The 12,855-nt window shown below is 41.3% G+C and overlaps 1 protein-coding gene across 1 annotated transcript; it reads right to left on the bottom strand.

Annotated features, from left to right (window-relative positions):
• Positions 1-11,728: 11,728 nt before the first annotated feature.
• Positions 11,729-12,627, bottom strand: LOC114300193 (putative 3-beta-hydroxysteroid-Delta(8),Delta(7)-isomerase). Its single transcript, XM_028245080.2, has one exon. It carries the CDS (start codon positions 12,554-12,556, stop codon positions 11,909-11,911), a length of 648 nt encoding a protein of 215 aa, XP_028100881.1. The 5' UTR covers positions 12,557-12,627; the 3' UTR covers positions 11,729-11,908.
• Between the last annotated feature and the right edge of the window lie 228 nt (positions 12,628-12,855).

Below are 12,855 nucleotides of genomic sequence, written 5' to 3'. Positions count from 1 at the left end.
GAGGCTATGCTGCCCTCTGGGAGCTTTTCGAACCAAGTCAAGCCTAGGTCGCCAAGACTTGACGGGAAGAGTATGCACATTAAGGCCTCGTTTCGCCTGTACACAGCCATGACTTGGCGAAAGTGGCTCAGGTGTGAATACGGGTCCGTCTTCCCTTCATAGGTAGTGAATTGCAGCTGAAGGAAGCCTGATGGTAGGGGCGCGTTTTCGATTGCCGGAACAAACGGCGAAGTCTGTAGTCTTGCCAATGCCTTGTCCGTTGGTTCGTAGGCCGGTCGCGGTATTGGCATTCCAACCTCGACGCTTCCATGCGTCCGAGGAGCCAATCGTTGTAAGGCCGAAACTCGGTGTGGATCCCTTGCCCTGGCGTCCTCCTTGCATCGTGCTTTTTCTTCGAGCACGGTTCGTAAGTCGGATGACCTGGGCAGCTCCGTTCGTTTAGATCTGGTTTGGTGTGAATGTGAAGGCCAATACGTGCTTCCTTCAGTGTATGATCTTTCGGATCTCGTCCTCTCAGACCTGGAGTGACGAGTCTTTGAAGATAAGGAATGAGTGTCGCCTGTCCTGAGGCTTCTGCTCTCTCCTTGGGAGGGTGTAGTATTCCTACTACGATTTTCTGAGTGGCGAGGGTGCGTTTTGTTTTTGCGCCCCTCTCCTGTCGCCACTTCTTTTTTCTTCATCTGGTGTTTCAAGGCCTCCATGTCCGCCGCCATCTTCTTTATCAATTCATCTTGTTCTTTCACGCGTTCTTCCAGAGTTTGGGGGTCAATCCTTCGTCTTTGTCTGTCGGGACTTTGAGAATGGGATTGACGGGGGCTGTGAGTCCGTCTTCCCCTAGCCTCCCTCCTGGAGGTATGTCTTTGGGGTTCCAAGTCCGTCATGGGAGGGACAGCAGGTAATCCTTCACGCCTTGCACCCCCTTCTGGAGTTAGTCCATCGACGGCGGACTGCGGCAAGTCTTCAATGTGTGCCATTGATTTGAGAAAAAGGAGAAGCTTAGTCAAGAGGTTTTTGTTCTTGTCTGCTCTTCCCACAGACGGCGCCAATTGTACGGGGAGGAAATAATTCTCCTCGTATAATCCTGTTGACTAAGTCCACGCTCCTCCGTACGACGTCGCTTTGTTACCTGAAAACACAAACGTGAGCTAGCCGGCGGGTGTGTGCCGGAAACCTCTCCGATGCCTAAGTCAGTAAGCTTGACAAATAGACAAAGTTTTATGTTCTCAGAAAGATTGTGTTCAATTACCTCCTCCAAGGTGATGTTTGTGGGCTTTTATAAGTTTCCCGTGGCACAATCCTAGTAGGACTTGTATTTCTCCATGCAGAGTCCTCCTAGGATTCATACTCCTAAGGATAATGCTTATCCTTTTACACCCTCCCCCACTGCTTAAACCAAGTGGGATGGTTTTCTTCATGGCCGAACCACCATTTGACCGAAATAAAACTTGGCTATACTGAGCCACCGAGTGGACCGAACTCATTCATAGTTCGGTTCTTTTGTCTTTCCTTTCTTATCTCGGCTTTCCACATAGAACCCATAATACGGCTTTAGACCGAACCAGCGACTTTCGACCAGTATCACCCCAAGACCGGCACAACTCCAAGTTGCTTTCGGACCGAAGTACCTCTATAGTCACTGTGCCGAAGTAACTTTGTCCGTTTTATGCCGGAGTAGCTTCGACTCTCCTCGGCCGGAGTAACCCTATCTCTCCTAGGCCGGAGTAACCATACCTCTCCTGGGCCGGAGTAACCATACCTCTCCTGGGCCGGAGTAACCTTGCGGCCTTTTTACCAAGTCCTTGGCACTTTGGGCCACGAAGCCTATCACATAGCTCGGCCCAATTTTTACCAAAAATTACCCTCTCACCCTCTCTTTCTTCCATTTCTTTTACAACTCTCTCTCTCTCTCTTTCTCTCTCTCTCTCTCTCTCTCTCTCTGCACCAACTCGATGGTTGTTCATCGTCTCTACCATCTTCACTGTCTATCAGCGTCGCTCATCCTCACCGTTGGCCGACAACCACCATTTTTATCATTAAACCACTATCATCTCAAATTTGATACCTACGAACTCATATTTGAGATCAATAACTTCATATCAGAGATTAAAAAAAAAAAAAAAAATTAGATTTGACAGAAATATGAGAAATATGTACTCTATTTTCGTAACTGTAAAATTTTACTTTGGTTAACAACATACTGATCTGCTTAATGACACAGTAAAATTTTACTTTGATTAAGAGTAAAAATTTTACTCTCTCTCTCTCTCTCTCTCTCTCTCTCTTATTACAGAGTAAAATTTTACTATAAATCAGAATAAAGTTTATTATAATTCAAAGTAAAATTTTACTCTGAAACAAGCTGCCATGATGGCTTTAGAGAAGAGTTTTGTATCATGAATCAGAGTAAACTTTTATTGTTGAAACAACAGAGCATCATGAGAAGAAGAAAGAGAGATAGAGAGACAGAGTTCGAAAACAGATGACTAAGAGAAGAAGAAGAAGAAGAAGAAGAGAGAGAGAGAGAGAGAGAGAGAGAGAGAGAGAGAGAGAGAGAACATAAATGGTGAGTGACACACACACACACAGAGCACGAACCATCAAAACCAAAGAGAGAAAGAGTGAAGAATTTGAGATTTGAGGTTTGCGAACCATCTCAAATAGTCATTTTCTGGTGACAACATTTGTGAATGATCTCAGATCTGAAGTTGTGGATGCAACAAATGATGGTGGTGATGAAGACGATAGAGAAAGAGTTCTATGGTGAGCGGTGGTGGTGCCAATGGAGAGCAGCGATGACACCGATGAAGAGAATAGTGATAAGTGCAAGACAGAGAAGAGAGATTGAGATGAGAGAGAGTGATCACAAGTTGATACACACACACACACACACATATATATATATATGAGGGTATTATAATAAAATAAATAAGTTTTAAAATACTAGGAGTTTTAAAGAGATTTATATAATTCTTGTCCTTTTGAAAGACAAGTTAGACACTGAGGGGGCCTATCACCAAATCTCCTTTTTTATTATTATAGAAACTGGTCATATGAAGTTATTTTGTTATAAATTAAATAGTAACTAATTGTATTGGTTCGTTTGGCGCTTTTTTTTTTTTTTCTTTTTTTTAATAGATAAGTGGACTCGTCATAGTCTTTTATTAGTAAAGAAAGTGGTCCTATGAAGTTAGTCTATTATAAATGACAAAGTGAGAATACAATTAAAATAAAAACAATTATGTATTTAATTGTAATTTGATGTTAATTTTAATTTTATTAAAATTGTAAGGCTATTTGTATTTTTTTTTTCAAACTTCAAGGGAGATTAATATAATTTAATAAAATAAAAACAATTATGTGTTTCTAAATTTTTTGGAAAAATTATATAAAAACAAAATAGAACACAATTGCAAAGTTGACCTTAGTTATAAATTAAACTATGAGTTTTAACTTTTTTTCAAATTACCCCCTTTAAACTTTTAAATTGGTTTTAACTTAAAAAGAAAATTGGTGATAAATTCATATTTTCATCCCTATAAGTCATCAAGGACAAGGTTAGTTTTATTGGGAACATAATCTGCCTCGATTGAAATCTAAGCCTCTTCCATCAAAACCCAGAGATTAGATAGATCTTATCGCTGCTGGTGGCGGCGATAGCAACGACAACGACTGTGGCATAAACCATGGTTTCTAGAGAAAGAGAAAAAAAGAAACGACAGACGTGAAACAAGAATGAGAGAAAAAGAAGTGAAGTTAATTTGAACAGATAGAGAGAGAAAGATGAAGAGGGGAAGAGAGAGAGAGAGAGAGAGAGAGAAATGGGTTTGAGTATGAAGAGAGTTTAATTTGAATAGAGAGACATGCGTGGATCCAAATAAACATAAAAGCACATGGACTGTCCTTATGACTTGAAACTGTCCTTATAGACCCAACAAAAAGGCGCGTAGATCTATAGACTTACAACCCTATGACTTAATACAGCACTCTTAACGTAATACCTTTTTACCTTGTCTAACCGAAGAAAACACACTCTCACTTGGTCTTTCAACTTCATGATAATCTCAACTTTGTAATTAACCATACTATATATCACAAACACTAACTATCTATCATTACCACTAATATCACATAAGATGAAACTCCTCCATTTTTTATTCCCACCCACAACTCTCCCCTCACAACACCATTGCGTCCCCTCCCTACGCACTATCCACTAGTGGTCAGCATTGGACAAGCCTAGCCCATGAAAATAGTGCCCAAGTCTACCCAATGGCCTTTTTTCTAACAAATCAGGCCCAAGCCTCGTCCAACAAACTTGGCCTAGACAGGCTTGGTGGTTGTGCCGACGAGTCACCTCTTACTCGCTAACATGCTTAGCCCAATGGGCCAAGATTCAAGCTTATGTATTTGGTTTTTTTTTCCTTCTATTTTTTCATATTTTTCTATCACACTCACGAGCCAAGCCGACAGGTGAGCAGACGAGCTGGTTGACATCTCGCCTCTCACAAAGCCAATAAGTTGATTCAGCAAACGGGTTGAGCTTCAAACCCTAAGTCTAGACTTAACCCAAGTCTCATTCAAGTTAAGCCAGCCCACTTAGAATACGAACTTAGGTCAAACAAAAGCTCGTCAAGCCAGGTGAGCCTGGGTCAATCCACAGACTTTTGGGTGAAATGATTGTGTTAGTGTATTGTATAGCTGTTGGCATGTTAGCATTAGTTTATGTAAAGTAATATAAAGTGTTAGTGTATTGTATAGCTGTTAGCATGTTAGCATTAGTTTATGTAAAGTAATATAAAGTACGCTCTTCTTTTGCTTTTCCTTTCTACTTTCGATGCCTCACTTTGGCATCCGATGTGTCCTCTCCTCTCTATAAAGAGAGTGCATTTCTCTTTGTAAATGACACACAACATAGATCAATATAAGAGTTAATCATTCTCTCTCTCTCTCTCTCTCTCTCTCTCTCTCTCAAACTATTGTTTCATGGTATCAGAGCCCAGTTATACAATTCTAGCATTCTTCAATTTTGGTGCTTAGTCCCGTACACAGTGGCACTACACCAAACAGCTCAGAATCTCCTTATGATTCCAACGACACCACGCCCGTCATCAGAAACGCCCTCATGCGCTCCCACGCGCCGCCTTTGTGATCGGCGCGTCTCTGCTTCCGTCGTCACTCTCACACGCGTCTTCACACACCTACAGCTTTGCGCTTTCGTGCGCCGCACCTGCTACCGTGCACCCGCGTGCGCCATTTGTCTACCGTGAGCCGCGCCTGTGCCGTTCCGCTATCGTGCACCTGCGTGCGCCATCTGTCTACCGTAAGCCGCGCCTGCGCCGTTCTGCTATCGTGCACCCGCGTGCACCAGCTTGCTACCGTGAGCCACGCGTGCGCCGTTCTGCTAATGTGCACCGCTGACATTGTTTTACATCCTGCTAACATCATCTCTGCACAGCACAACACACATTTCCTAACTGTTTTCGACCTTCTGGACTCACTGGTACACTCTGTTTTACCTAATTTTGCTCCTACAAGTCTATTCCTATCGATTTAGCCCTACTCAACTATTATTATGGATCGCCATGATGCCTCCCATCCTATTTTCGTTATTTTGAATGGTTCCAACTATGTTCTGTGGGCCTAAGCCATGTCTTCCTTTTTCAAAGGAAAGAAGCTCTGGCGAATTATCACCGGGCATGTGACCCAACCGATGAAAGGCACTAATGAAACTACTAATACTGCTGCATATGAAGACCGACTTGAGGAATGGGACAATAAGAATTACCAAATCATTACCTGGTTTCGAAATACCTCTATTACCTCTATCAGTCTTCTGTTTGGTCGCTTTCAGCTTGACTCTGTAACTACTCCTGCAAAAGACATTTGGGATTTTTTGAAAGAACGATACCAAACTACTGGTCTTGCTCATCAATATCAACTTCAGAGCCAACTTCACCGAATGCGCCAAGAATCCGGTTAGTCCATCAATGACTTCCTTTCTCAAATGTACTCTGTTTGGGACCAGCTTGCTCTTTCCGAACCGACTTCGCCTCACCGAGAAGATGCTGTTTTATTTACTATCCATCGTAATCAACAGAGGTTGGTGCACTTTCTCATGGCTCTTACTTCTTTTTTTGAGACCGTACGTGCCTCTCTTCTTCATCGCCATCCATTGCCCACTCTTGAACAAGCTATTTCTGAGCTACTATCAGAGGAGACTCGTCTAGGTACTCTCCAAACTCATCATGTGGACTCTGTTCTTGCCACTCCTCCGTACCGACCATCATTTACCCAACGGACCACTGCCTGCCTCTATTGTCAGAATCAGGGCCTTCCTTCAATACATCTCTTGGTCAATTGCCCTGTCAAATCTTGTCGATACTGCAACAAACTTGGTCCTGGTCATCTGTAACAAGATTGTTTTCGCAATCCCTCCCGCTCATCTTCCAATAGCCACTCCTCTCGCAGTGGTTCTTCCCGGGAGAGCTTTCATCGTTCCAGGAATCAGTCTCATCACACTACTACTGCTTCCGGGAATCAATCTCATCACACTGCTGTTGCTGCCTCGGAGGGTTTCTCTGAGTCACCTACTCCGTCTATCCCTCTCTTTTGTCAAACGGATGTAGAGACCATGTTCAAACACCTTCTCTTCTCTTCTGGTACACCTCCTCCTACTGCTTTGTCTGTGATCCCAGGTAACTCTTCTTGGTATTTTGACTCTGCATGTTGTAATCATATGACCTCCAGTTCTACTATATTTTCTTCCATCTCTTCATCTCCTCATATTCCCTCAATTCGTACTGCTGATGGTTCTCTCATGTCTGTCCGTCATGTTGGTACTGTTTCCACATCTTTTTTATCTTTATCTCAAGTTTATCATATCTCTGCTCTCACCTTAAACCTTATTTCTATTGGTCAATTATGTGAACTTGGTCTAACTGTCACATTTTCTGCTATTGATTGTTTGGTGCAGGACCCTCAGACGGGGCAGACTATTGGGATCGGCCGTAAGTACGGACGTCTCTATGAACTCATCCACCTTCATGTTCTTGACTCTCCTCAGATCGCTGCTCCTGCATCTGCTTCCTCATTATCTCCTTTTCATATTTGGCATTGTCGCTTAGGGCATATTTCTGTTAATCGCTTAAAGTCTTTGGTTTCTAGTGGACAATTGGGTCATGTAATTCCAAATAAATTCGATTGTATACCCTGTCAGCTTGCCAAACAACCTGCTTTATCATTCAATAAAAGTACTTCTGTTTCCCATGCACCTTTTGATCTTATACATTCGGATATTTGGGGACCGTCCCCTACTACGACTACGGAGGATCTTGTTATTTTGTTGTTTTTATTGATGATTTTTCCCGGTTTACTTGGCTTTTTCTCATGAAAACTCGATCTGAACTTAAACACCTTTATTATAGATTTGCCCAAATGGTCCACACCCAATTTTCCAAAACCATCAAAAATTTTTGCTCTGACAATGCTATGGAATATCGGGATTCGGATTTTCTTTCTTTTCTTCAGAGTCATGGTACACTGCCTCATCGTTCTTGTGCTGGCACGTCTCAGCAAAATGGTCGTGCTGAATGGAAACATAGGCATATTCTTGACACTACTCGCGTTCTCCTTCTCTCTTCTTCCTGTCCTGAAAACTTTTGGGGGGAAGCTGCCCTCACTGCTGTCTACAGTATCAATTGTGCTCCTACCCCTGTCATCCATAATCAAACTCCCTTTGAACGTCTGCATGGCACTCCCCCTCCATACACCAATCTTCGGGTCTTTGGCTCTGCCTGCTTTGTTCTGCTTCAATCCCATGAACACACTAAGCTTAAACCTCGTTCTCGTCTTTGTTGCTTTCTTGGGTATGGAATTGAACATAAAGGCTTTCGCTGTTAGGATCCTCTCTCTAACCATCTTCGTATCTCCTAACATGTCGTTTTCTGGGAGCACAAAATGTTTTCCTCCATACCCTCCTTTCACTTACCCGCACTTGCCACTAATGTACTGTTTACTAATCCTTCCATAGATCTCTTCTCTGATTCTTTTAATACAGGTTCCTCCTTCATCGAGACGCCCTTGTTCACTCCTGATCCCGTTCAGTCTGCTCTTCCTGAAGGTCCACCTCTCATTGCACCACCTCCTTCTCCATCGGTTCTTCCTCCCACCGATCCTCCTACGGGTCGACCACGCCGGGTAACTCAACCTCCTATCCATCTTCGTGATTATATTGTTGGATCTGCTGCCTTCTCTACTTATGAACCTACCTCCTATCGTGAGGCTTGTACTAATCCTCTTTGGCAGCAAGCAATGACTGATGAACTCCAGGCCTTGGACAAAACTCATACTTGGGATCTTGTTGATCTTCCTCCTAGCAAGACTAAGATTGGCTGCAAATGGGTTTACAAAATCAAGACTCATTCTGATGGCTCTATTGAATGCTACAAAACTCGTCTTGTTGCCAAGGGTTTCAATCAGGAATATGGTATTGACTATGAGGAGACATTCTCCCCTGTTGCTCGGCTTACCTCTGTTCACAGTTTACTTGCTGTTGTTGTTGTTCGCCACTGGGAACTCTTTTAGATGGATGTCAAAAATGCTTTCCTCTATGGTAATCTTCTTGAGGAGGTCTACATGCAACCTCCCCCTGGGTCCACTTTTCCCCCTCATAAGGTTTGCAAAATACAGCGTGCCCTCTATGGCCTCAACCAAGCACCCTGTGCCTGGTTTGCTAAGTTCAGTTCTACCATTCATGACTTCGGGTTCACCTCTAGCTCCTACGACTCTACTCTTTTTATACGGACTACTACTCATGGTACCACTCTTCTCCTTCTGTATATGGATGATATTATTATCACTGGTAATGATGCAACTGGTATTCTCCACCTCAAACGTTTTCTCCACCGACAGTTTGAGATGAAGGGACCTTGGTACTCTTAACTACTTCTTAGGCCATGAAGTCTCTCATGATTCTACTGGTTCCTATTTGTCCAAGCCAAATATGCATCCGATCTTCTGGCTCGTGCTGGTCTTACTGATTGCAAAACTACTTCTACTCCAGTTGATTCTTAGATTCGTCTCACTCCTCTCGATGGGGATCTCCTCTCTGATGCTACTCTTTATCGCCAGCTCGTCGGAAGTCTTATCTATCTCACAGTGACTCATCCTGACATTGTCTATGCTGTTCACATTGTCAGTCAATACATGTCGGCTCACTATACTGCTCTACTCCGCATCCTTCGCTACCTCAAAGGCACTCTGTTCCATGGTCTTCACTACTCTGCTTCCTCCTCTCTTAAACTGCGTGCCTTTTCTGATGCTGATTGGGCTGGGGATCCTACGGATCGACGCTCTACCACGGGTTTCTGTTTCTTCTTAGGGGATTCTCTTCTTACTTGGCGTAGCAAAAAATAATCCCTCACTGCCCGCTCTAGTACCGAAGCTGAATACCGGGCTCTTGCTGACACTACTCAGGAACTTCTCTGGCTTCACTGGCTCCTTGCTGATATGGGTGTTTCTTCTTCTGGTCCTACCTCTCTCTATTGTGACAATCAGAGTGCCATTCAGATTGCTCACAATGATGTTTTTCATGACCGCACCAAACATATTGAGATTGATTGTCATTTCATTCGCCAGCATGTTGCCTGTGGTACTGTTCATCTTCTTCCTATTGCTTCTGTCGATCAGCCTGCTGATATTTTCACCAAGGCTCATCCTCCTGGGCGCTTCAGTGATCTTGTTTCCAAACTCAACTTGGTTGATACTTTCCCTCCTTGAGTTTGCGAGGGGATGTTAATGTATTGTATAGCTGTTAACATGTTAGCATTAGTTTATGTAAAGTAATATAAAGTGTTAGTGTATTGTATAGCTGTTAGCATGTTAGCATTAGTTTATGTAAAGTAATATAAAGTACGCTCTTCTTTTGCTTTTCCTTTCTACTTTCGGTGCCTCACTTTGGCATCCGATGCGTCCTCTCCTCTCTATAAAGAGAGTGCATTTCTCTTTGTAAATGACACAACACAGATCAATATAAGAGTTAATCATTCTCTCTCTCTCTCTCTCTCTCTCTCTCTATCAAACTATTGTTTCAACCCTTGCTTTTCATTCCCTTTCTCCTACTGCAGCCAGAGCTCCACTTTCGTAACCATCAATGATACCAATCAACAATCCAATCATTAGACGAAGCGCCTAGTCTTGGAGTTTAAAAATCCAGTGGTGCAACTGGACTGTGTTGTGTGACCTTTAAGAAGGTGGCACATGTAATCGCAGTCCATGGTAGCGATCTCCAGATGGAGCTACCCGAGGTGTTCCGCAAACTCTATTCACTTCCCAAATACTTCATAAATTTGATTTTGCTATTTGGAGTTTGGAGATTTTTGGTTGATATATAAATGTATATATAGCCATGGTCATTTGTTTCTATTCAATTATCAAAGAGAGTGAGTGCTGAATTTTGGGCCATTTCTTCATGGATTGTCATTTGGTTTTGCTGCTCTGTTAGCTGCTCTGCCTCTTCTTCTTTTTTCTTTTTCTTTTTCTTTTTTTTTTTTTTTTTCTCCAGTTTCTTTCTCTGGTTAGCTTCTTGCCAACCCATTATGAAGCACGGGTACAGGTACGGAAATGAATACGAGTACTGATATTGATACGATACGGATAAGTCGATACGAAAAAATTTTAAAAAAATAAGATACGGATACACCTTTGTACGCTTATAAAAAAATATTTATTTTTAATTTAAAATAATACAAAAATTAATTATATGGTTTAATTTGTTAAGGTCAAACCTACACTTAACATTTAATGTCAAAAGTAAAAGTATAAATCAAAATTAAATGTCAATATATTAAATAACTTACAAACCATAGTTTAATTTTAAAATCATACTAAGCATAAAACAAAAAAATAAAAAAGAAATCTAGTGAAAAGAGTTTTATCTCCATAGTAGAAGAAAATATTATTGCAACTGAGATACGGTACGGTTTGGGTATACACTAGGTACGTTTGGGTACGACAAAAATTAAGAAAAAAAATGTTGGGTACGTGTTTCTGTACCCGGTACGTATGCACAAGTACCATACAAGATACCATATGTCGGTAAGTACCCGGCACGAGTACAACATATTTTTCGAAATACCCATACTTTATAACCCATTTTCCTTTTTGCGGAGGTAATCTTGTTCCGTGATCCCTCTTTCACTTTATTGATGTAATCCATATGTTGGTATTCATTAATAAGGTTTTTTTCCCCATTAAAAAAAAAAAAATTGTTTTTATTGAGTTTGGGGGCTGTTGAGGAATTTGTAGTTAGAGGTGGAGTAGACAATGGTGGTGTTATGGTGGTGGAGGAGACAATGCTAGTGTTGAGGCGGTTGCAGGGTGGGATTAGGTAGTGGAAGTAATTGTCATGGTGGCTGCTTGACAAAGAAGAGGGAGAAATAAGTAGATGGGTAGATTTGCCAAAATTGTCTCTCTTTGGTTAGGACTAGTTAACGGATTAAGATAAATGGTTGAGATTGTCATCAACTTAAAATTTTGAGGTTTATTTTGAAGAACTAAATAAATTAAAAATTCAGAATTTATTTTTATTACAAAGATCAAACACTATGGTTTATTTTGTAATTGGTTCCCCAATTTTTTCTTAAGTTGGGTGCTTACTTTTGTTTCGGAAAGCAAGAAAACAATTTCTGAAAACAATCCAAATTAGTGTCACAGCACAAATCTCAGAACAGAGGAAAAAGAAGAGTTATTCATTTTATTTTGTTTTAGTTTTGATTCCACTCAAGCAAAGTAGATTAAACTAATCAAGTAAAGCACATCCACTCTAGAAAATAAAATACATAGGAAGAAAACAATCTCAAAGTACAAAAACAAATCCAAACAACCCAGTCTCTAAACTCTATACGCCAAATCAGTAAACTTTGCTCTTACTCTGTCCTTGTTGTTGGGCCTTGCAAGCTCCACATATCTTGTTCCAACACCGAACCACTATGAGACAAGGTATGACAAACCAAGCAGCGTTTGCAATGACAAAGTAAGCATAATAGTAATACAAACTCTCTGCAAACTTATCTCCATCCAAGTAAGAAGTCAAATAATACACAACAAGCCCATAGAGATGAGCCATTGAAATCACCAATTGAAGTATGTAGCTGTATGACTTTCTTGTGGCAATAGCATACAAAGCAAGAAGACAAGCTGGACCCACCAAAGAAACAGTGATTATTTCAATGGAAACAACATTAGATTCTCTCAACGCATACCTTGAATCACCTTTGGAGTACTCTTTCCAAACCTCTGCTATGAAAAAACCGGTCTTGTCTTTGTAAAATTGTGGTGAGAAAACAAAGTAGCCTTCGAAGATTATGTGGGTGAGGCCTGTGAAAATGAACCAGCACATGAGGAGGCGATCGGTTGTTGATAGTTTTGGTAAACGGAGAGAGAGAAGCCAAAGGAGAGAGACGATGAGGAGAGAGGAGAGGCCATAGATGCCAAGAATGGTTGATTGTGAAAGAGAGCTGGGGATGAAGCCTGACGGTAGATCTATGGCTCCCTCCATGGTTGGTTTGGGGAGAGAGAGAGAGAGAGAGGGAGAGAAGTCAAGTGTATGACTGTCTGGTTATTAGATGGGATGATATACTAATCGTTGATATATATTGGTAATCTAATCTTGGATTAAAATTAATTTACAGAAACAGTGGTGATAGCTTAAGTTTCGCCATACATCAAAATAAAAAAAAAGATTACAAAATACTAAAATTTCATAAATTTTATCCCAAATTACATCCAGAAACTTTAATTTGCTATTCAAATTTATTTCATACTTAGGCCTTTTTTTAAAGACAAAAAAAAAAAAAG

This window comes from Camellia sinensis, unplaced genomic scaffold, assembly GCF_055761805.1.
Source record: "Camellia sinensis isolate YWXY unplaced genomic scaffold, ASM5576180v1 Unanchor1, whole genome shotgun sequence".
Taxonomy (NCBI): domain Eukaryota; kingdom Viridiplantae; phylum Streptophyta; class Magnoliopsida; order Ericales; family Theaceae; genus Camellia; species Camellia sinensis.
The sequence above is the reverse complement of the archived record's forward strand: the minus strand, read 5'-3'. Positions and strand labels throughout refer to the sequence as shown.

Bases quoted from the DNA above. Each gene is read 5' to 3' on its own strand.
- LOC114300193 (XM_028245080.2), bottom strand. From the start codon at position 12,556: ATGGAGGGAGCCATAGATCTACCGTCAGGCTTCATCCCCAGCTCTCTT.